This window comes from Eschrichtius robustus, chromosome 8 (assembly GCF_028021215.1).
Source record: "Eschrichtius robustus isolate mEscRob2 chromosome 8, mEscRob2.pri, whole genome shotgun sequence".
Classification (NCBI taxonomy): Eukaryota; Metazoa; Chordata; class Mammalia; order Artiodactyla; family Eschrichtiidae; genus Eschrichtius; species Eschrichtius robustus.
The window spans coordinates 119,501,514-119,527,265 of NC_090831.1; the positions used below are offsets into that span (position 1 = coordinate 119,501,514).

The 25,752-nt window shown below is 37.4% G+C and overlaps 1 protein-coding gene across 2 annotated transcripts in view; it reads right to left on the reverse strand.

The window, feature by feature from the left end:
• Nucleotides 1–25,752, reverse strand: part of TPK1 (thiamin pyrophosphokinase 1) — a 358,052-nt gene that overhangs the window by 219,510 nt on the left and 112,790 nt on the right. For both annotated transcript variants that reach the window (XM_068549611.1, XM_068549612.1), the window contains exon 4: nucleotides 9,131–9,200. In XM_068549611.1, coding sequence (XP_068405712.1) covers nucleotides 9,131–9,200 — 70 coding nt within the window. The remainder of the gene's footprint in view (nucleotides 1–9,130; nucleotides 9,201–25,752) is intronic.

The window sequence follows — 25,752 nt, forward strand, 5'->3', positions numbered from 1 at the left end:
ACAGCTCATGCAGCTCAATATTAAAGAAACAAACAACCCAATCCAAAAACGGGTAGAAGACCTAAATAGCCATTTCTCCAAAGAAGACATACAGATGGCCAAGAAGCACATGAAAAGATGCTCAACATCACTAATTATTAGAGAAATGCAAATCAAAACTACAATGAGGTATCACCTCACACCAGTTAGAATGGGCATCATCAGAAAATCTACAAACAACAAATGCTGGAGAGGGTGTGGAGAAAAGGGAACCCTCTTGTACTGTTGGTGGGAATGTAAATTGATACAGCCACTATGGAGAACAGTATGGAGGTTCCTTAAAAAACTAAAAATAGAATTACCATATGATCTAGCAATCCCACTACTGGGCATATACCCAGAGAAAACCATAATTCAAAAAGACACATGCACCCCAATGTTCATTGCAGCACTATTTACAATAGCCAGGACATGGAAGCAAGCTACATTCCCATCGACAGATGAATGGATAAAGAAGTTGTGGTAAATATATACAATGGAGTATTAGCCATAAAAAGGAACGAAACTGGGTCATTTGTTGAGACGTGGATGGATCTAGAGACTGTCATACAGGGTGAAGTAAGTCAGAAAGAGAAAAACAAATATCATTTATTAACGCATGTATGTGGAACCTAGAAAAATGGTACAGATGAACCAGTTTGCAGGGCAGAAGTTGAGCCACAGATGTAGAGAACAAACGTATGGACACCAAGGGGGAAAGCCACGGGGGGGTGGGGATGGTAGTGTGGTGAATTGGGCGATTGGGATTGACATGTATACACTGATGTGTATAAAATTGATGACTAATAAGAACCTGCTGTATAAAAAAATAAAATTTAATTTAAAAATTTTATTTAGAAAAAGAATTCTCTGAATAATCCAGAAGATAGATCTCTCCCTCAAATGTCACTTTTCAAGAAACTACAGCCCAAGGAGGTGAAATTACTTGCAAAACATCTCACAGTAATGAAGTCACAGAATTGGATTCTGAATGCTGACCTAACTAATAAGTCCATGCACACTCTCACTACACAATTCCCATTCTAGACGCCATGGCTACCTGCCTGCAAAGAAAGGGACTGAGAGCACAAATCGTTAAAGTTACTCATATGTAGACAGACAAGTCATTGATTCCTTCATGGGTGTATCAGATAACTTGCTTCCAGATGCCTGGTTTAATTATATTGATAAAGGCTTTAGAAGCTAATTTGTAAGAAGAGCTAGCCTCCCACTGATTCAGTTGTTTAAATTATACTTTGAAGGTGGTTTAGCTGGGGCACAGTTAGCTTAGAAAGAGAGTTACAATAGTCATCCTTTATTCCCACTCGGTTACTCTGAAAAGTGGTACTAAAACCGAGTCCCCCTAAAACCCAGTTTCTCTGCTCAGTTTATGATTAACCGCTCTATCCAAAACCTGATTCCCTTTCTTGTCCCACACCTGTTCCCCTCAGGATTGATGAGTATCAAAGAAAAGTGGGGATTGAAACTGAGCAAGGACCCTGCAGGGCTCTCCCAGGTACAAAAGCCCCTCTGTGTCCCCCATTTCTTGTTTGTAGAAAAGGGCTGTAGTCTCCGAGGCCTTCCCTGAGTTCCAAAGTGGTAACTAGTTAGCGAAGTGAGGGAATGCAGAAACAAAGGAAAAGCAGTCAAGAAACAATAGTGTAGGCATAACACAGAGTCCTAGTTCCTCCTCAAGGGATATCCATAACAACCTGATGCAAATCTTTGCGTTGTTCTACAGGAAATAAGACTTCTGCCAACCCAGGTGGAGGATGGTGACTACTTGCTGACCACAAGCACTGGACCCCAGGTTGGTTGGAACCAGAAGGTTGATGATTAAGATTCCTGAAACATCATCCTATTACCTCACCACCAACCAATCAGAAGAAAGGCATGCCTGTGTAGCCCTCACCCCAAGGGTCGACTTTAAAAACCCTTCCCTGAAAGCCATCGGGGAGTTCAAGTCTTTTTAGCACGAGCTACCCATTCTCCTTGCTTGGCACCCTGAATAAACGCTGTACTTTCATTCACCACAACCCTGTGTCAGCGGTTTGGCTTTGCTGTGTGGCGGGCAAGTGGACCCAAGTTTGGTTTGGTAACAGTACTAATCTGTGATGAGAAAGTTGCAAGAATATATAAAGCTAGAAAGTCTGAAATCTTAACTGTGAGAAAATTAATGGAGAGGCATAAGAAATCAAGAATGAATCTTGCTTTTCTATTTAAGCACCCAGGTCATCCTCATCCTACCCCTTATTAATCCATGTTTCATTGATTGGTCATTTGTATGAATTCAGGGAATTTTTGTTGGGTGCTAATCTTTTAAATGAAAGAGAAGACCAACTCCTAACCAACTAAGCTCAAATAGAACATTGTTTATATAAAAATAATCTTCTTTAGGACTTCCCAGTCAGGATGCTATATTCATCAATTACTGTGAGAAAACTAATCTAAAAACAACACTCCCCCCATTTCAAATTCCTACACACTAATGACACCAAAATTCATATCCATTTCTCAGACTATTATGCTGTGAGTTTCAGATTCTCAAAGTCCCACAGAATCACAATTTAAAAAGAAAACCTCTCACGTTTAGCATCAAAATGCCAATAAATTCAAAGGCAAGGACCTTAGTTTCATGATAAAAGAGTCATTTAAGTAGGAATTAGAATACAATGTACAAATGTAAAATAGATAGCTAGTGGGAAGCAGCCGCATAGCACAGGGAGATCAGCTCGGTGCTTTGTGACCACCTGGAGGGGTGGGATAGGGAGGGTGGGAGGGAGACACAAAAGGGAAGGCATATGGGGATATATGTACACATAGAGCTGATTCACTTTGTTATACAGCAGAAACTAACACAACAATGTAAAGCAATTATACTTCAATAAAGATGTTAAAAAAATAATTAAAAAAAATAAAATGTTACATAAGAAAAGAATACAGTGTAATATAAGACATTCTGGAAATAAGTGGGACATATTACTATTCATGATTTCAGACAAAAAATGGATAATCTTTTTAGATACAAGACATTTATGGCTTATACATGCTAATAATATTAAAATATATATTTATATTTATATATATCCCTGAAGTTTCTTCTCTAGTATCAAGATACTTCTAGTACCTGATACTGTATCTTAGAAACCCTGGCTGTAAAAAAGAAAAGCTTCATCTTTGTGACATTTCTGCCAAGATATCAAAGAAAAATCATTAATTCAATAAATTCTTGGATGCTCATTAGTGTACTGGATATTATAAGGCACATAAAGATTAATTATGATCACTGCCTTCCAGGAGTTCACCACCTAATGAGGGAGATAAGATACATCTACACATAGCTAAATCACAAGATAAAATGAGAAGGTAAATAATTACAAAGTATTATGCAAAGTTAAAGGACAATAGATCACTAGAAATTTACAACCTAGTAAAAGATATACATCTTTACAGCTCTAAATCAAGGTAAAATGTGAATATAACATTGTAAATTTAAAAGTATTACAAGATATAAGAGACGTCCAAGTCCCATCGGGCTGGAAGGAGAGGGAGCCCTCATGGGGCAGACAGCATTTCATTGGGCACAGCTGCATGGATAGTTTTACTACAAAAAACAAAACAAAACAAAAAAACACTAGCATATGCTACTAAAACCATCTGAACATCAGTACAGCAAAGGATCTATAAGCTCTGACCAATCAGAATGGACTGCCAGACAATCAGAATGGATTATGGGTGGTACCAATGTGAACAAGCTGAAGATCAGCCTGAGAAAGGGCCCTGGGCACAGGCAGTGAAGAGAAAGGACTTGGGAGAAGACAAGGCACGGCTGACAACATCAGCAAAAGCCACACCCTGATTCTCACGGAAATGAGTTTAGATTTTATCCAGGAGACAAAGGAGAAATGCTCCACCTCTCCCCAGTAACCTCTCTCACACACACACACACACACAAACACACAAACACACACCACACTCTGGGGCCCTAACTAACCTTTTACACTCCATTAGGATCCTCAGAATATTTTCTAACACCCCCATTCTAGTTTAATGGTCCACACCCATGCTTTCCTTTGTCATAGAACCCATCACACAGAACTAGAGCTTTTTGCATTATGTGCTTTATAATCTACCACACTGAATGCTAATTTCCTCTTTACTTCTATTATACTGTAAGTTTCTTGGGGGCAGGAACTATATTTTATTTATTTATATATTCACAGTAACCATCAAAATATCTAACTGCAAAAGGAATTCAATGAATGCTTGAATGAATGAATGAATGAACGAATCACAAGTTAAATGCTACATTCTTATTTCTGCCATTGGGTTATTCTAGAGAGATTGTATCTCATTCCAAAGCTTTCTCTTTTTTTTTAGTCAGTTTACCTTAACTAGATTCTAATAGAACGGGGTTTAAAAATGCTTACCTACCTTTAAAGGCATTATTTTTTTAAATGATCAATATAAATGATTTCTCCCATATTGTCAGACTACTTATGTTGTATCATCGATTTTGCGACTGTTTCTGTACAATTCTTATTCTCTTGTACTTGACTCCATTACTTCCTTCATCTCTTACCATAATCAGTGTGACTATAATTCTCCCGTGAGAACCTCCAGCAATGTTTCTTCATCTTTTTTTCAGATTCAGAGAGCTATGGAGTCTTTATCCCAAAAAATGTCCATCCACTCAAAATTCAATATATTATGATTCTATTTTATAAAGCCCCAAAGTAACATTAATTAGGTCAGACAGTAGTTTCCTCTGCGGGGAGCGGGTGATGGCAGGGAGCAGGACGGAGGCTTCGGCAATGCCGGGATAATACTCTACTTACTGATCTCAGTACTGTTTACACTGCTGTGCTCCCCTATGTGAAAATTCATTGAGCTGTATCATTATAACTTGTGCACTTCTCTGTCTGTTTTTTAATATTCATTATGGTGGAAAACATTGGTAATTACTGTCATAGTTGACAACTTTCCGGACCCTGGTTAAAAACTGACTAGAGCAACAACTGCTCTTCTCTTACAGTATCTGTTAAAGATGCAGAAAAAGAACTAACTTGGGGCGATGGAGGAGAGCAATGGTGGTTGGGGGCAGGGCGGGGAGTGCATAACCCTCCCATCATCACTTTTATTTACCTAGTACACGCAAATAACAATCGTGCAATATTCTTTGCTGTGGACAGTTCACACTTTTCTGATCTAACACAGTGTCAATAAAATCATCGCTAGAAAAACAAAACAAACCTCCAACACCTATCAGTGATGAGCAAGAAAAAAATCTGCTCCATAAAATCTTCCTAGCAAATCTTACCCTGCTTGTCTTCTATTCTTTCACCCTCATCTCTGTATCCTGTGATTATTCTGATCATGGGGCCAGGCTTCTCCATCCTGGTTCTGACCAACGGGTTTTACCTACTTGGGAGAAGACAGGAGGCAGATGTTGTGAGCCCACCAATGGACTTTTTCATCACAGACCACTACCGGAATATAAACATGAGACTTGAGTCAGTATCAGCTGGAGCTGTAGAATTGGGGGTATTAGCCCACACATCTGATACCCAAACTTACTACCCCACATTTCCAAAAACAGACATCTGGGGTTAGGAAGACAGTCAGTTAAGAGTACAGGAGTACAGTACAAAGACTGAGTCTTCATAAAATGTCTTCCTCTTTAATCTCAAGTCCACAACCACAGCTAGGATCCAAATATCATTGGCGGCGTCCATTCTATGTCTCCTTGACTGGGTCTTCACCCTGCCTCAGTTTGATGTACAGACGGAACACACACCCGAATCAGAACCTATCAGCTCTCAGAGCAGAGGTAATCTAGTTATTGAAAATACACAGGTCATCAATCAAAGTCACTCAAAACCTTACAGTGAGAGAGAACAGAGTAACTGTAATCAAATACTTATTAACAAATATTTTTTGAGTATCTAATATTCTCAGGCAATTTTCTAGGCACAAGGGACTTTACATTCATTGAGCTTACATTCACTTGAGCAAGAAAAATTAGTCATATTTTCTGAACTCCAAATGGCAGAACTCAATGCAACTCTTTGCTGCTTAGGAAAAAATAACATAATTTTTTTTTTTTTTTTTTTTTTTTGGCTGCACTGGGTCTTTGTTGCTACGCACAGGCTTTCTCTAGTTGCAGCAAGCAGGGGTTACTCTTCATTTCAGCGCGCGGGCTTCTCATTGCGGTGGCTTCTCTTGTTGCGGATCATGGGCCCTAGGGTGCTTGGGCTTCAGCAGTTGCAGCACGCAACCTCAGTAGTTGTGGCTCATGGGCTCTAGAGCACAGGCTCAGTAGTTGTGGTGCACGGGTTTAGCTGCTCCACTGCATGTGGGATCTTCCTGGACTAGGGATCGAACCCGTGTCCCCTACATTGGCAGGCAGATTCTTAACCACTGCACCACCAAAGAAGTCCCAATAACAGATAATTTTTATTTTTTTCTTTCTGTTTCTCCCAGCTCACTAGCATATACTCAAATCATCATGAACTGTTTTCACAATAAACAAAAACATTAAGGGCTTCTTTATTTTAAAAAAAAAAAAAAACACCTGGTAAATGGAGAGAGGTGACTTTTTTTTTTTTTTTTTTTTTTTTTATTTATTTATGGCTGTGTTGGGTCTTTGTTTCTGTGCAAGGGCTTTCTCTAGTTGCGGCAAGTGGGGACCACTCTTCATCGCGGTGCGCGGGCCTTTCACCATCGCGGCCTCTCTTGTTGCGGAGCACAGGCTCCAGACGCGCAGGCTCAGTAGTTGTGGCTCACGGGCCTAGTTGCTCCGCGGCATGTGGGATCTTCCCAGACCAGGGCTCGAACCCGCGTCCCCTGCATTGGCAGGCGGATTCTCAACCCCTGAGCCACCAGGGAAGCCCAAGAGGTGACTTTCAAAGTAGAAACAAAGACAAACATTTGTGAAAGATGTAGAAGACTGAATGCATTCGGTACAGGATCAGACGTAGGGTCACCACTGAGTTTTGCTTCAGCGCTATCCCTCGGCAAACCCTGCTCCTCTGTTACTGCCTACATCAGCCTTCCTTCTTTCCGTTCCTAATGTGTAAAGATCTCACTTTCTCTTCAACTGGAGATGATTCTCTACATATTCATGTTTTATTGCATAATTATAAGGTATTACATTGTAGATTAGCACACTGAATAAATAAAATAATAAGAACAAGCGAAGCAGTGGTCCACAACCCTAACTTGGCTTTTCAAAACTCATGAATATTTTTTCCATTTCCATTGTAAAGCCTTTCTGTTAAAAATACAGTTCATAGGAACCATGTTTAGTCACCTATGTCCAATTAGTTTAACTGGGTAGGGTTTGGATTTAATGAGATTTATTCCAAGACTTTAATTCCCACATGAAGCAGTTAGCTTCACTCATCTCCCTATTAGGGACTCTGTCTTCACCCCAGCCAGCCACGTCCCTAAGCATCAGACTACGCATCACGGCAAACATGCTATTACAACTCAAAAACCAACAACAAATACATTTTCTTCTTAAACATCTTCATATATGGACAAATGGATGCTAGATAAATCATATAAATCTTCTTGGAAGATTTCCGTAAGATTACTTATAAATGTGTTAAGAAACATAAGAAATGATTATTTCGAAATGTGGGCAAAAATAATGGCACGCATTCCCAAATCTGGCGATGTACATTGCTTTCAAATGTGAGTAAACGTGTTGGATGTTATATTTCTTACTAGTGGCCAGCCCAATCCAATAAAATTAATCAGTACAGACATCTATTTTTTCATAGGCATTCTAGATGGTTCTTATGATCAAGGAAGAGTTGGGAAGTACTGTGTTAATACCCTTTCTCAGCTCTGGTTCATGTAATTATGTTCATGAGCTACGCCCACCACAAAGAGAAAAAGCACTCAGTACCAGGTTGCTGGCCAGTAAGCAGACTATAGGCATGAAACAAACAGCCCCCAATTCATATCTTGCCCACATGGCCATTATGCTCCTCTCTGAAGCAACTGGCCCAGACACTTCTATACACATACTTGAGTATTTTTTCACACACACACTGTCCATGTCAAGTCTTCGAGAATACAGTCAGAGGAATCCATAAAGTTTAAAAATAAAGACGCACAAAATGTTAAGAATTTAAATTGTCTTCCTAGCTGTCACTGTGGCTATATTCTTTGATAATGCATCCAGACATGCCCAATCTCATGCCTTCCTCCTATGGGCAACCAGCTGCTTTCAAATAAACTGCTCCAATATGAAAAACGTGAAGTAAAAATTTTGATGCCACAAAGATGTATTTTACATCATTTCAAAATACATGTATTTAATTCACACCTACAGTATGCTGCATCAAATATTTTTATTTTTTGCAGCAAGGAGGTGACTTTCTCAAACTATAAATATTTCAGTACATTTAATAACACATATGGTAGAAGTAGAAGTAAATTTCAGAGCTAGTCTACTTATATCTAGACTATAAATTCTTGTGTTTGCCAAGAGGATGAACTATACACATGCTGGCAATGAGCTAGATTTAAACCGTGCTTTCATCAAACGTATTCTCACATCTAAAAATAGCTCACCATGCAAAGATCAGGAAAACCAGAGAGCACAGATAACAAATCATTAAGAAATAAATTATTTCTCTCTTAAAAATATATGTGTGCATAACTCAGAAGTAAGTTAAATTATATTGAGTTTTACTCAATGCTAATATAAAAATCTTGAACCTTCTACAGCAGTATATATCTCTTATATGAGATCAGTTTGTATTCCTTTAAACTGTTTGAATAAAAACTCAAACTACCATTATTTTAGTCAATGTTCAAAGTCCTCACAAATACCGATATTTGATAATGCTACTTAATGAGACTTTGAAATAGTAGAATTTTTTTTTGTTTTTAAATAAGAATAAGATTGGCCTATTTCTACTAGCAGATACCATTCAAAGCAAAGAAATAATACAACATGGATAAGCAGGTCTCTCCCTGAGGTGGTTTTCTGTAAAAAGAATCTGAAGGAAAATGAACAGTCACCATTTACTAAGAAGAGAAAAAAACAAGCTCAAGAGCAGAACTGATATAACAGACACTGGCTGAAAGAACACACCTTTCCCTCTCTCCTTCCGTGACGTCATATAAGCGGTTGGCACCTCCATCAGCACAGGCTCTTAAAAGAGCTGCAAAAAGAAAAAAACAAAGAATATTTCAATACAGGAAGCTTAGAGCAGTATCTTTCAAAGGATGAACGTTAAAAGGCACTCAGACACACACACACACACACACACACACTCATACTCCCCTCCCTGAATCATTTCACATTCAGCCAGGGACACTGCTGGTACTAAAAACGATCCTACGCATCACACACATAAGCCAGACAGAATCACCTAAGACAAAATGTATTTCCTTTTTCCATCTTTTCCAATTCCCCTTATTAAATAAAGGAGAAGACTGTATATGACGTCTTCAGTAACTCTTAAAGCTTGTTTTTCCTTCTTTATAACAGAAGGTAGGCCTCGGGCTCAAAAACAGGTAACAGGACATAGCTTATAACTTTGCTCCCTTATTTATTTTATTTATTTATTTATTTATTTATTTTTGGCCGCGTTGGGTCTTCACTGCTGCCTGCGGGCTTTCTCTAGTTGCAGTGTGCGGGCTTCCTGTTGTGGTGACTTCTCTTGTTGTGGAGCATGGGCTCTAGGTGCGCGGGCTTCAGTAGTTGCAGCACACGGACTCAGTAGTTGTGGCTTGTGGGCTCTAGAGCGCAGGGTCAGTAGTTGCGGCACACTGGCTTAGTTGCTCTGTGGCATGTGGGATCTTCCCGGACCAGGGATTGAACCCGTGTCCCCTGCATTGGCAGGCAGATTCTTAACCACTGCCCACCAGGCAAGTCCCTTGCTCCCTTATTTTATTAATTTTTATAGAAAATTTCTATTTATGGCAGGTATTAAGGGTTTCCATATTTTACTGTGATATGAAAGATTCCTTTTAAAAATAAATCATAAGCATAACATCATAAGTTTATTTTAAAGTATGAAGTAACTAATAATCTAGATATATGTGACTGTAAAAATTGAGAAGTTGGTACAAAATTGACTGAAACTTGGGAAGCACTAAGATAATCAGGTAAGGCAAAAGAGCCCCAGCTGCCTCTCTAACTGGGCCTTTTTATCTCTTGGCTTACCACGCTTTTCCCCTAGTATCACCCTAGGATTTGATGCTGCTGGTCAATCATTCCTTGAAATTTTCTTAGTCCATGGTCTACTATTTTTGTCATTGTTACTTCTCTAATTTCTAATTTTCCTAGAAATGGTCAGTATCTTAGCATCAATTCATCCCTTTATTTAAAAAAAAAAATATCCTTTACCTAATAGTTTCAAATCAAACTTTTTTTTTTTTAAATCCTGGGCGATATGAGTGAATGCTGAGATGTCTAAGATTCTAATTCCTCACCCTGAACAGACCAAAGCCTTGCCTCTGTCCCCACATAGCTGTTAAAACCAATCATTAGGTCATAAAAATCAGCAAAGACCTTGGACACCAGCAGTTTCAGAAGAAATAAACTATAGTCGGCCCTTCATATCCAAAGGTTTCAAATTTGGTCCCCTGTTCAATCTGTGGAAGGGGGCTGAATTCCAGTATTGCACCGTTTTATATTAGTGACTTGAGCATCTGCGGATTTTGGTATCTCAGGGGCTCCTGGAACCAATCTCCCACGGATACCGAGAGACAACTGTATTTTTTTGAGCTACTTCTTCATTTTATTGCACTTATGAAATCACCTTCCCTTTTTGCAAATTTAGCTACACATTTAAAAGAGTGTTTATAAAATCTACCTCCAAATTTCTAGGTGTTTAATAACAGGTGGAATATTGGAAAAGATAGCTAATTGACCGTACTGGCATGAGTAAAGGTCCCAAAGAATTTTCCACTAATCAATATATATGGGAAATAGTTTTCTGTGTCCTATATTATATCAGAAATAACACAGAGGCCAAGTGGGAAAAAAAAAATTCCTTTTTTGCTTCAGCTTCTTCATCTGTAAATAGTAATAGTATCACCTCTGACAGTTATTAAGCAATTAATGACTTAATAATTATAATAGTGCTCATCACAATACTGGAACATAGTAAGCATTCAACAGACTAAAGCATTCATTAGGCCTCTTCCTCCATTCCTGTTAGAATGAAACTAAAGTCTAAAAAACATTGTTTTTCTAGAAAAGAAAAGCCTAAGGTCCTTAAAAAGTGCAAAACAAAAATAAGAGTTTTTACAAGATATCTAAGAGGGACATCTCATTTTACCAATTACCGACAACACATATTTCCCTTTAAGGAAAGGGACCCAAATTCAAATTATACCACAAACATAACCTGCAGAAGATCACAAAATATTCTTCATATTTCCTAAATACCAAAAACTAAAAGTTCAAAAACATCAAAAGCTAAATGGAGAGAGAATCTCACATACAAAAGATGCCGTAGAACAAATGAATAGGGAGATGAAAAAGACTGATAAATAGAAACAGATGGTAAACTATCAGTAATTACCCTCAGAGTATATAAAACATTTCTCTGTAAACAAAATTAACAAGCCTATTGTATCTTTTTATGTAAGATCTTTTTATGTAAAATTGATTCACTGAAGTAAAATGAAAATCTAGAAGTAGTGGCCAAGGATTATCAAATAGAATGACTTGTCATGTTTTCGCACTATATTATTTTACAAATATCAGTTGAATTCAACATTTATACCTATTATGTGGCAGGCCCTAAACAGAAGAGAAAGATGAATAACAGAAAGAACTAGTTCTCCAGACTCACACTATTGTGGAAAAAGGAGAAAGAGAAGCACATATATACATTGCACTGTAGACGCTGATGAGGGCTATGACAGAAGCAATGAAACACGACGGGAGGACTGGGACAGGAGAGGTTAATTTCAGTGGACAAATCTGTAAAACTGTGTATTATTAACTCTAGTTCAGCTAAAATCAGTGTTACTTTGATAATCCAAAATTGTTTTCTCCTGCCTGTTATTTCTCACACCCAGACTTAAATTGGTATTTTTAGAGCAGTTTAATAAAAGAGAAATACCTAAGTCTTAGGAAGTAAACTTGTCCACATCTATTCCTGTTTTAAATGGCTAAAAGAGTTAAAATAACCGTGATGAAATCTGTGGACCACTCTTTCATTACCTAGAAGCTGGGATTGCAGTGCAATCCATCTGAAAGAAAAAACAAGCTCCAGTCTGTCCCTAAAACTATTTTGTTTTGTTGTCAATAAAGCTTAACAAAAAAGATACACTCTACCACTTTTAAATCTTATTAATGAAATATTTTCCATGTACTTAAATAAAATTGCATTTGGAAAACAAAATTTCAAGCGTGTATTACATAATGTTGGCATGAATTCATTGGTAGCAATTTGAAGGCTGAGTAAACAAATCACTATTAATGAAAGTGACCAACTAAAAAAAATCAGTAGTAGAGGACACTCTCAAATAAGATATTTTTGATAAATCACGAATCAGCCTCAAAAATATATTCACTCCATCATCATTTAAATTGTCCCAAGCTTTAATGAAAAGAAGTTACTGCATGAGTTATCTTTAATGTAAAAATGTCATTGGCTCATACAGCAAAATTTTTGCAGATTTATCAAATACTACAGTTTCAATGGTTGAATAGTTATTTACTATGCATCAGGCTGATAAACAGCTGAAGACTAAAATACATTAAAATCTCTACATCAACTTTATATATTTGTACTACCAATAAGCATACTAAATACATCTTAAACTAATATTTTTTTTAACCTGGCATAAGTTACTGTTACTGACAAATAATGAAGAGCTCCACTCACAATCAGAGGTTAATTGGTTAGTTCATTAATTTCTGTTGAATAAAGTTGGACAGAAATGATTTGACTTTCTGAAAAGTAGACTATTATATTGGTTCCAAGTATTAAGATGTAAGAAAAAATAAAGTAAAATCAAAGAAACATTTTTCAGTGTCAGTCAACTGAAAGAACACTAGATATAAAGGATTTTGATTCCAATCTGGATCAGCCACTTATTAGTACTATGACTGAGCTATTCCCAAGTGTGCTGATTCCAATGCAAAATAGAGTATTATATATATTTTACCAAGCTCACAAAATTTTTCAGGAACTGGAGAGAGACAACAAAGATAAAACCAGAAGGAAGTAGCATGGGGAAACATATTCTCTTACATGCTGTTGATAAAATTATAATTTTGAGAGACAGTTTGGCAGATTTCTAAAAATTTCAATGTGTATGTCCTTTGATCCAGAAATGCTATGTAGCCTCTATAAAACTTGCCCAAATTCACAAGGGCGTATGTACAAGGATATTCACTGTGATATTATGTGTAATCCTGAAAAAGCTGTTAGCAAACTTAAATGGTCATCACTTGAATATTGGTAAAATATATCAAGGCCCTTGTATGGAACCATTAAAAAAAAAAAAGTAGCTCTTATATGTATTTATATGTTATCTCTTCTAAGATATATTGTTATTTAAAACTTTAACTTTTGGTCAAATCTTCCTTGCAACAGCAACTCAGAGAATATACAGAAGTATGCCTAGTTCAATAAAACTAAGAATTGTACCAAGGTTACTATGTCAAGAATGCTTATCCAAGTAATCAGTGATCAGCATTGATAAGATGCACCCACACTGGAGAAAGGACACTAGACCTACACCCTGAGGAAGCTCATCATAACAGCTCAAGAGACCCAAGAATCCATGTCTTCCCCCTGGTCAGAAGCACACCAAACACGGAGTGACCAGAATGTTTGAAAGTCACTCCTGGGAAGTAACTAGACGTTCACTATTTTTGTTAACAATCAATATTTATTACCTGTCTTGAACTCTTCCTTAAAGCTAAGTAAACTTGGTGTTGGGTAAAGCCTATCATGTCTTCTTAGTTTGCTAATCCAAGCCCAAGACCACCTCTGTATTGCACACAATGAACTCTTTAACCTTGATTATTTATAAGGAATAGGCATGGGATCATGGAAGACACTTTTTCACTCTTACATTAAACACTGTGCTGCTGAAGATATTTTTACAAGAAATATGAATTATATTGTAATTACAATTTTAAAACCAATAATAATAACTAAAAAGGAAAATACACATAAGGTAACAAGAATAATTTCAGATCCAATCCCATTATTAGGAGAAGGAATCAAATATTTTGACAGACTTGGTCAGGATTGAGTTGAAGGTGCCTACATTAATCTGGAGGAAAGCAAAGATCCAGAATCTTATGTAGAAGATGTCTTACAGAATTCCTGGACAGCTAAATACCTCCAGTTAGCCAGATCCTGTTTACTCCTAACACAGGTCCTTCTTCCCTAGTACTCCAAAGATATACTTAGTCTTTGTGTACCTGAAATCAATCTAGTCTATCGCTATTACTGGTTTAAGCCAGGATCTCTCCCTGCCTTAGAAACAACAGTAAACCACATAATTCCCAACTTCTATTCTTCTACCCATATGAGCTAGTATGGCTGGAAAAAAAAAAAGGGCGGGGGGTACCTTCTGGACTAGCCTCAGAAATAGTCTACCAACAAGTACACATTCTTTATTAAGAAGTGATAATCACTTATTAAACATGTGAGGACAGACACAACTACTCGGATATCAGAAAGTTCACTATCAGGCATTACAGAGGATAAGTGGTTTGTCTTTTATTTTATTTTTATTGCAGTAAGAACACGTAACATGAGATCTACCCTGTTAAAATTTAAGTGAATAATACAGCGTCATTAACTACAAGCACAACATTGTACAGCAGATCTCTAGAACTTAATCATCTTGCGTAACTGAAACTTGACTTCTGTTGAACAGTATAACTCCCCATCTACCCCTGCCCCGAGCCCATGGCCACCACTGTTCTATCCTCTGCTTCTCTGAGTTTAACTGTTTTAAATTTCACATATAAGGGGAATCATGAAATAATCTGTTTTTCTGGGACTGGCTTCTCTCATATTGTATAATGTCCTTCAGTTTCTGCTATGTTGTTGCATATTGCTAGATTTCCTTCCTTTTTAAGGCTGAATAATATTCCATTATCTGTATATTCCACGTTTCCATTCATCCATCAATGGACATTTAGGTTATTTCCAGATCTTGGCTATCTTGAACAGTGCTGCAGTGAACATGGAAGTGCAGTTATATCTTTAAGCATCTAACTTCAATTCTTTTGAATAAACAGCCAGAAGTGGGATTGCTGAGTCATATGGTAGTTCTATTTTAACTTTTTATACTCTTTCTCATAGCGGCTGCACTGTTTTGCATTCCTACCAACAGCGAAGTAAGGTTTGAGTTTCTCCACCTCCTCACGAATACCTGCTGTCTGTCTTTTTTTTTTTTTTTGATAATAGCCAAACTAAGAGGTTTGAAGAGGTATCTCATTATGGTTTTGATTTGCATTTCCCTAATGATTAGTAACGTTGAGCGTCTTTTCATATACCTGTTGGCCATTTGCAGGTCTTCTTTGAAGAAATGTCTATTCAGTTCCTTATCCAATTTCTAATTGGGTTATTTGATTTTTTTTCTGGATACTGAGTTGTTGGAGATACTTATACATTTTTGGAAATTAATCCCCTATTATATATAAGGCTTGCAAATATTTTCTCCCATTCTGTAGATTGCCTTTTCACTCTTGCTCGTTTCCTCTGCTGTACAGAAGCTTTTTAGTTTGATATGGCCCTATTTGTCTAATTTTGCTTTGTTTTTTGACGTCATGTCTATGCAATCATTGCCAAGACCAGTGTCCAGAAGCTCTTCCCCTATGTTTCCTTCTAGGAGTTTTACACTTTCAGGTCTTACATTTAAGTCTTTAATCCATTTTGCAGTGAAGATAAGTGTTTTTAACCAATTTTCATCACTAGGGACAATGCTAATATAAAGCCGTACTTCATATTTTATACTTATGGCAGCCAAGAAGGTCTAAATCAATTAATTCTTCCAGAAATATCTCTTGCTTAAAAACATTGACCTGTAAGTAGTCTCTGCCGTGTTAAAACCTCAACCATATCATGAAGCCTAATAAGAAATATACTTTATATAAGGACTCATGGAAGGCTTCCTTTAATGAACTATCATCCTTAAAACACATTTAGGTGTTCACTTTTAGTATTTCTTAAATACTTCATAAAAAACAGAATGTCTGTTTAGGATATTTCTGTGATTTAAAAGAGAAGTTATAGGATCTTCCTTGGAGACCTTCACAAGTGGGGAGTGTTAAATATATTGGTCAACAATAAAAACAAGGGAAAAATACATCTAAGATACTATCAACTATATATACAGTAATAAAGGTATTGATTTTTACATTTACACAATTTTAAGCACAAGAAATGGTTACAGTGGTACTCCTGCAGAAGAGGACAGGGTTAGGACAAAGATTTATTTTTTGCATAACTAATTTTCTTCAAGGGAACGCTGCTCTTGCACTCACAGCCCGTAAGTGGCGTTAAATCTACACCCAAATTCGATTTGGCACATGGCTCAGTTCATGCTGTTACATCTCCTGCCTGGGGGGACTGATTCAGAGACAGAGATGTGATCCAATCAAAGGTAATGAAACCTAGGGAGACTTCCCAGGTTCCCTTTTCTGCTGTCCTGCCACCTGAGAGACTGTAAACTTGGATCTATGATGGGCTATCATTATCAGCCCAGAGCATGGGGCCAATACAGGAAGGTAAAACTAGGAGACAAGAGTACTGTTTGAGTCCCCATAGTCCTAGCACTAGCCTTTTTAATTATTGGGTTGGCCAAAAAGTTTGTTCCGGTTTTTCCGTAAGACATTATGGAAAAACCCAAACGAACTTTTTGGCCAGCCCTATACATGCGCTAACAAGTTCCCTTCTTTGGCTCAGGCCAGTTTGAGTTGGGTTCTCTGTCATTTGAAGCTGAAGGAGACTTAACTAATCCAAATATTAATTTCTACTTCAAAGACACAGAATCTTCCTCTTGGTTGGAGAATACTACCTTATTATGCCTCAAGTCTATACCGCATCAAGGCCTTAAAAGGAGGTATATATTTTTGTAGGTAGTTGGCTTATTATGTATGCACTCTCACCTGCAAAGCCTTGATTATGGTCCAAATTAGTCAGTCCGTAGACATGGTTAACGGACGGATTAGCATGCTTTCCCTATGGAGATGTTATTTCATGGGGAAAAACTTCCATTCAAAGCCTTTCATGGAAATACGTGCTCTCTGAAAGAGAGAGCAACAATTTACTTTGCTCACAGGAGTACCAAGATGCATAATTAATTGCTGTTTAGATAACTCTTTCAGAGTTTTAGATGAAAGGTTTAATTTACAGTATACTTATGTGCAATTATTAAGAGAGCTCACATTATTTGTAATATCCCACAAACTGTGAGTGGAATACTCTTTAAATTTTAGTTAAGTCAGTAACACAGAATTATCCTTATTTAAAATAAAAAGCAAATGGTATTTATATTGAGCATCTACACGCACAGTGCCATGCTAGCCCTAATGGGCTAGTTCACGCCATGTAACGAAAAATTTTTATTACCTTTAGGTATATGCTGCTGTGTAAATTCTATTACCCTTTCTCTCTACCACCTTCTACCTCCTCCTCTCCTAGTTATGTGCTATGGAGATAAAGTGTGACATTTAGTCATCTCTGATGCTCTTTATAAAGTCTACAATCAGGTACCACCTTAACACTTAGTGACACCAAATACTTCATTACGAAGAAATCTTAAAAACAACCAAACATCAAACTGCCTGTCTATCCTAAAGTGGCATGGGGAAATTTTTCTTAAAGATGAGTAAAGCTCATCATATGTGTAAAAACTACAAAGAAGGAAGCAGCGCAGAAAAACAGGGTCTTGTAAATTAAGCTAGCATATGCAAGTTTGTCCTAATGTGAGTTGTTAGGAATAAAGGCTAAGTGCATTCTCAATCATTAAATTTCTACTAAAGACTGGCCATTCTTTAGGGACAAGATGGCAAATACGCCTACTCAATCCACAGGGATTAAGGAAACATATAATAGACCTTTGTTGGTGTTGGTTATGATACAGGGTTGCTCAACCTTGCGACTATTCACAATCCGGGCCTTTGTTGTAAGGGGTCGTCCAGTACATTGTAGGATGTTCAGCAGTGTCCTTGGCTTTACCCACTAGATGCCAGTCATACCCGAGTTGTGACAACCAAAAATATCCACAGAAAATGGCAAATATCCCCTACTCAGCAAAAATCACTCCCAGTGCCCAAACCGGAGGATCACTTACACCTCAGCAGGCTGCCCAGAGTCCCATCATATCCAGCTGCAAGGTAGACTGCTCATCGCTATTCTCGAAAATTCCAATTTAAAAGCAAGACTATCACCCAGAAACTACATTCTACCTAGCTACCAATGTCAGGTGAATTAACAAAGCAACTTATGTCCCAGCTAAATTGCCTTCCATAGACCACTACCTAGCACCATACACAAAAATAAACTCCAAATGGATTGAAGACCTAAATGTAAGACCAAACACTATAAAACGTAGAGGAAAATATAGGAAAAACACTCTTTGACAGACCCACCTCCTAGAGTAATGAAAATTAAAACAAAAATAAACAAATGGGACCTAATTAAACTTCAAAGCTTTTGAAAAGCAAAGGAAATCATAAACAAGATGAAAAAACAACCCTCAGAATGGGAGAAAATACTTGCAAACGAATCAACAGACAAAGGATTAATCTCCAAAATATACAAACAGCTCATGTAGCTCAATATCAAAAAAACAAACAACCCAATCAAAAAATGGGTGGAAGACCTAAATATAGACATTTCACCAAAGAGGACATACAGATGGCCAAGACATACAGGCCATACAAGAGGCGCATGAAAAGATGCTCAACATCACTAATCATTACAGAAATGCAAATCAAAACTGCAATGAGGTATCACCTCACACAGATCAGAATGGCCATCATCAAAAAATCTACAAACAGTAAATGCTGGAGAGGGTGTGGACAAAAGGGAACTCTCCTGCACTGTTGGTGGGAATGTAAATTGATACAGCCACTATGGAGAACAGTACGGAGGTTCCTTAAAAAACTAAAAACAGAACTACCATATGACCCAGCAATCCCACTACTGGGCATATACCCTGAGAAAACCATAATTCAAAAAGAGACATGTACCACAATGTTCACTGCAGCACTATTTACAATAGCCAGGACATGGAAGCAACCTAAGTGTCCATCGACAGATGAATGGTTAAAGAAGATGTGTACAACGGAATATTACTCAGCCTTAAAAGAAACAAAATTGAGTTATTTGTAGTGAGGTGGATGGACCTAGAGTCTGTTGTACAGAGTGAAGTAAGTCAGAAAGAGAAAAACAAATACTGTATGCTAACACATATATATGGAATCTAAAAAAAATGGTACTGACGAACCTAGTGGCAGGGCAGGAATAAAGATGCAGACATAGAGAATGGACTTGAGGACATGGAGGTCAGGGGGAAGGGGACGCTGGGGCAAAGTGAGAGGAGCATTGACATACATACACTACCAAATGTAAAATCGATAGCTAGTGAGAAGCAGCAGCATAGCACAGGGAGATCAGCTCGGTGCTTTACGACGACTTAGAGGGGTGGGATAGGGAGGATGGGAGGGAGGCTCAAGAGGGAGTGGGTATGGGGATATATGTATGCATATGGCTGATTCACTCCGTTGTACAACAGAAACTAACACAGCATTGCGAAGCAATTATACTCCAATAAATGTGTATAACTAAATAAATAAATAAATAAATTGCCTTCAATCTATCCCAGATGCAAACCTACCATCTTATCCTCTCTCTTAGACTTTTTGAATTCTCAATAAGATCTCTCCTACCATCCGTACATGTATTAATATCTATGACATTCCACGTAATCTTCCAGCATGATCCCACACCCTCTTTATTTGTGCCTCCTACTCATTTGAGACTCTATAACTAAATTATTGCCACCAGTGACAACAGTCAAAGTCAGGTCTTTCCGACTGTGTGCTGATAGCTCACATCATCTGCCATGACAGATGAGAAACCACCATTACAGATACCACCATAGACAGGGAACAGGAAAAATGACAACTTCTATTATTAGCTCAATTCATTTCATAATGTACAAACATTGGTAAAGCGGCAGTGACAAAATAATGAGATGTGGCAGATTTCTATGAATGAGCAAAAATAATTAAATGCCCAGAACTACCAAGAAGAGCTGGAATAGAAGAAAAGAGCAATGACGGTGGCTGGTTCGCTTGGCAAAAGTAAGAGCTTTTAAACAAAACTCACTTTGTTGATGCAAATGTGTTACGTAATGGAAGAAGGCAGAAGCCATGGAACCAATTTACCTCCTCTGCCTGCTCATTCAGCACCAGAATTCCTTCACCTCTCCTTTTTTTTTTTTTGTTTTTATGGATCAGTGGTATCAGATCTCAGAACTTACAGGCAAGACATATTTCAATTGAGAGATTTATTTTTGCATCTATCAATAGTGAAAATGTGTTAAAATCAGATATGTGTTACACAAGTGATACATTTATCTTATTTTGTAGAGATAGAAGAAAAAAATACCTAATCGGATCATATCTGTACCTTTCCAAGTACCTTTGACAAAATATTTTAACACAATTTACTGAGAGTTTCTAGCAAACAAACCTATTCTTTTAAACAATAATCATTAAATCTAAATAGTAATGATAGGATAATTTCAGCAACTGGGCCTTAATACAGAAAAACTAGAAACAGAAAAAATTACATATTTTTACTACCAACTAATGTAAGAATTTCACATATTATAATTTTATAATTAACTACACTCCTTGTCTAACTTAGCAGAGTCAAGCTAATTCTTCTTCCTGGTTAGGAAAAAAAAAGTTTTGGGGGAGGACTGTTTGACAGCTATTAGTAAGAATAAGGGGAGAGGAATTAGAGATAATATTTCTAGAAATAGACGAAAAGAAGAAGAATCATTGGGTTCCTGTTAAAAGTAAGAGATAATTACCCAACAATTCATACTAGGGCTTCTTTAGGCCAAGAGTTATAACCAGGTGGAACAAAGCACACTTAAAGAGCTTCAAGGGGATGAATAAATGTCTTACTACATTTCTTAGTTTGTAAGTTTTATCTGGGGACATTCTTAGAGGTGAATTAACCTTACTCTTCAAAACATGACTTATCAGGGCATGAAAAAGCTCTTTTTTTAAATAATTAAAAGAAAGCCAGTTGCTTTGCAGTTGAGTCAGATAAGGGAATAGCTTTAAGAGATAAAACTGAGAGGCCGTCAAGAACCATATTAAGCAGGCCGTGGTACAGAACCGAGCTCAAGTATAAAATGAAGCCATGACGGGTTTTAAGTTTCAGAGTGTTCTATTCTGACCTCTGCGTTAAAGAACTTTCTTCCTTTTACACATTGAGAACAGATTAGAGGGAGACAAGAGTGTAATTAATGACATTAGTTAGGAGACCTGCAGTGACCAGGGGAAAAGGTGGCTTAGACTAGAGTTGCAGCACTTAAGGCAGAGAAACTTGGATGTAACTTCAACATACATTGGGAGTTGAAAGTGACTGAATCGTCTGAGAGACTTGGATGTGGAGGATGGCGCAAAAGGAATCAGAGATGACCCTCAGTTTCCTGTCCTGAGCGACTGACAAACACTGGTACTGTTTACAACTCTTTACTATTCCCTCTACTGTAGTTTTGTCCAATGCTTGGTTGGCCACATTCCATAAAATATTTCTGGCTATTCTTGGCCCTCTATCATCTTTCACATTTTACTGTCCCATTTATATTATAACCCTATGGGCCTGCCATTCTCCTTACAATGAGACATGTAAAGTTTCAATAGCTCTTCTCCCACTTTTCTCCACATTGGATTTGCCTCAAGGGGTCTCTGTATAGTGGAAATGTTTTATACTAATGGTAGTGAAAAATTAAAGGCATTATCAAAAAAGTTTAATAAAAACTTAAAACATGAAATACAGTTTATAGGTTAGATGTGATGTTAGTAAGTATTGTTCAGAGCAGTTTTATTGTTTGGGCTTGAGTTTGGGTTTCCTTGTTTGTTTGTTTGTTTTGGTTATTCCTAAATCAAAGGAAACATGAAACCAAAATATCAGAAAGGACCTGGGGTAACTCTGAATATGTGAAATAATTTCTGGCAAAGAAACCCTGATTTGAAAGCTCAGATGCAATTGCTATGGCAAAATACCAAAAGAAAAACCTGAAACAGGTCATTTTTTTTCCTGTTTTTTTTTCCCCCCAGAAACTTGTAAGAAAATTCCAAGAAATGTTATATTCAGGAAATTTTTAAAAGGAAAACAGAGGCTATAGAGATGACAAATAAGCACAAGAAAAAGTGTTAAACATCATTAGTTATCAGAGAAACTCAAAACCACAGGATAACACTACATCTTTATTAAAATGGCTGAAATAAAATATGGTGATTTTATATCAAATACTGGCAAGGACGCAGACAAATGGGATCATTTACACATTGCTATTGGTGCTTTACTACCACATAATTAACCTTACAACAACTCAAAGGCTTGTATTTTATTTCCTATTTACAGACAAGGAAATGAGCTCAAAGTCACATAGTTATTTACCCCAAGTTACATAAATTTTCTTGTGGGCTTCAGAGTGTGAACCTTAATTTAGAAAATAAGATTTTTCACTTGTGTGTTTTTGTTACACCAGAAATCCTCCACTGTGCATATGAGTTGACCCAGTAAAGCAAAGTGACGTATAAACGATGAAACAACATGAGCTTAAAGTGTAAGAACCTCAAATATCAACTTCCTCAGGAACAGTAATGCACACGCTTTTCCAACGCAATAAAATACACGGTAAGAGCCACACAGATGTTCATGTCTACTGAACCATTCACAGAACTAGCTTCATGTCTTACTAAAAGAAAATGAAGAACAGGGTTGAAGAGATCCTAAGAGATCTTTTAAATATCAAAGTCATTTGTATTGATCTTAGCATACTGGAGGAAACACAGTTTGCCTTCTGTATCCATCAGGGTCCCATCAGGAGATACCATGCAGTAACTCAAACAGAGAAAGTAATATGTGAAAGTAATCTGAATGTGAGAAAATTAGTAACAGGGGTTGGAGTAACAGCGGGTGGAGGTGGTGCGGTAAAGAATAGAGCAAGACCAGATCTAGGAAGCAGACAACACTGGAAAGGGCTCGATGGTGGGAAATCCTCCCTCTGAAGTGTGGAGGAGGGGAGGACACCATTCACAGGGAGGTGCTGGCCTTGGAATTCACTATGAAGCCACCTGCAAGGGTCTGGGAAGATGCTGGAATCAGGAAGAGAAGCCCCTTCATCCGGAAATGTCTCTCCCATGCCCTCTGCTGACACAGCTTAACATCCCACTCACTACAAAGGAGAAATGCTTAAAAGGCTCAGCTTCATTATCACAGAGCAGATAGTGAAGCATGGATTTGGAGCTGAGAGGCAATAAATTAATAACTTAATTAAAGAAACATCGATTGTTCTTTCCCCCTATGACAGTGAATGTTTATTTATTCAATTGGACATTTCCCAGCTGCTTCCGTATCCTGAAAAGTCTAAAGCAGTCATTTCCTCCTTCCCCTTAAGTATTACTCACAATCTCCTAGTTACCCCCAAGCCTCAACACAAACAGGAATTCCGTAAGTGATTGTTGACCTGAACGGAAATACACCACAGCTGACACATCTTTGAAAGGCTTAGGCTAGTCTAGATTTTAAAAATACTTTTTTATCTTAACTCACAAGGGTACAAAAGGTCCAGTGGGGCACTGAGTTTATTAGGTATTTCCCTGTAGGGATCTGGATTAAAATTCTAGCCTGAAATGTAGAACAAAGTTATAAAATGCTTTTTTGTACTTGTATACATCAAAAGGACATTTCTCCACCTGTGCATCCTTTTTTCAGCAAAGGATTGAAATAATTCATATGAAGTGTGTACCAATAAAGAAAAATATCCCTGGCATATTTAATCCTCAATTTTTACTTCCAAAAAAATTGAATATAGACCCAGAGATCCCTTGAATGCATAAAAAAGAAACTGAGAACAATTTAAAATACATCAAAGAACAAAGACTAAGATAACACCTCTGTGACCTCCATCTAGAATTGCCAATTGTTATAATTCAGCACTTTGTATTACAAAAAAAAAAAAAACTACAGAAGTTTATATTCACTAGATTTCTCTCTGAAGACCCAACCTGTTCCCATGCCCCTTACCAGTGGTACACACAATTCTGGACATAGGATTTATCGTTAGAGTTTTTGGGGTTTTTTTTGTTTTTTTAACTTATATAGCATGCATATGCATCAATGAGAAATATATAACATTGTGTATAGTGTGTGATATGTTATTTTTAATTTTGAAACAATAGGTGTTCCGAAACTTGCTTTTCTCACTCAACATTATATTTCTAACCGCTTTCCATTTGGAAATACAAATCTAGTTCACTGGATTCATTTAATTCCTGTACAGAATTAATGAATGTGTCAAAAATATCTGTCTGATCTCCTATGATTAGACAGGTAGGCGGTTTGCGTGGTTTTAATTTTTTAAAATGTCACAAGTATCATGTAAGATGCCTCCTTGCATACATATGAAACATTTTCTCAGCCGTGTATACCTAAATGGATAAGCACTGGGTAACAGAATATGGACATTAGTAATTCACTACATTATAAGGAATTGCTAGCCACACTGTATCAATTTATACAACTGATACAACATATCAATTTACTGTTTAAGCAGCAAACTGAAGCTGCACACAGGACTTGATTACAAACTTGATTACAATACTGTGGTAGGAGCAGCTTAGCCTACCAGTAGAAGTGAAAGGTGCTGTCAAGTGTTCTGGATCATGGAATAGCAGCTGCAAAGTACACCATGGATGGAGACTGGCCACTGTCTTATTTTCCTCTCCTACTGTCTCCTGCAATAAATCCCTGGCAACTTATCTCTTCAAAGCCCACCCCAGCTGTCCTACCATAGGACTGGAATGCAGGATCCTTCCAGACTCTGGGTCCTCTTTTTAGTCAATGTGCCTTAGTTGTCTTGACAGGAGGCACTGATGTTATTAGGGCTCTGACATTAATCTACACAATAACCCTCCAGTATATTTTATTCACTCATTCATTCATTCATTCATTTATTCATTCGTAAGCACAGATTGAATGAGCACCAAAGGTAGCCAGAAATACAGCAAAAACCACACATGGTTCCAACTCTCAAGGACACCACAGTCTAGAACTACACTATACAATGTGGCAGCAACTGGCCACTTGTGGAACTGAGCATCTGAAATGCAGCTAGTCTCAACTGAGATGTGCTGTCAGTATAAGAAACACTGAATTTTGAAGACAGTACAAAAAGAATATAAAATTTATCATTAACAATTTTTACATTGGTTATACATTGAAATGATAATACTCTGAATACACTGGTTTAAGTAAGACAGTATTATAATGAACTTTTCCTGTTTCTTTTTACTTCTTTAATGTGCCTACAAGAAGATTTAAATCTACATTTGTGGCTCCCATTAATTTATATTTTCTAGCATTGGGCAATAAGGCATGAGAGGTAAATATAATAATACAGTGAAATGATTCCTAAGTTGGGGTAAATGCAAAGCTCTATGGGAGCAGGCAGAGAGGACAA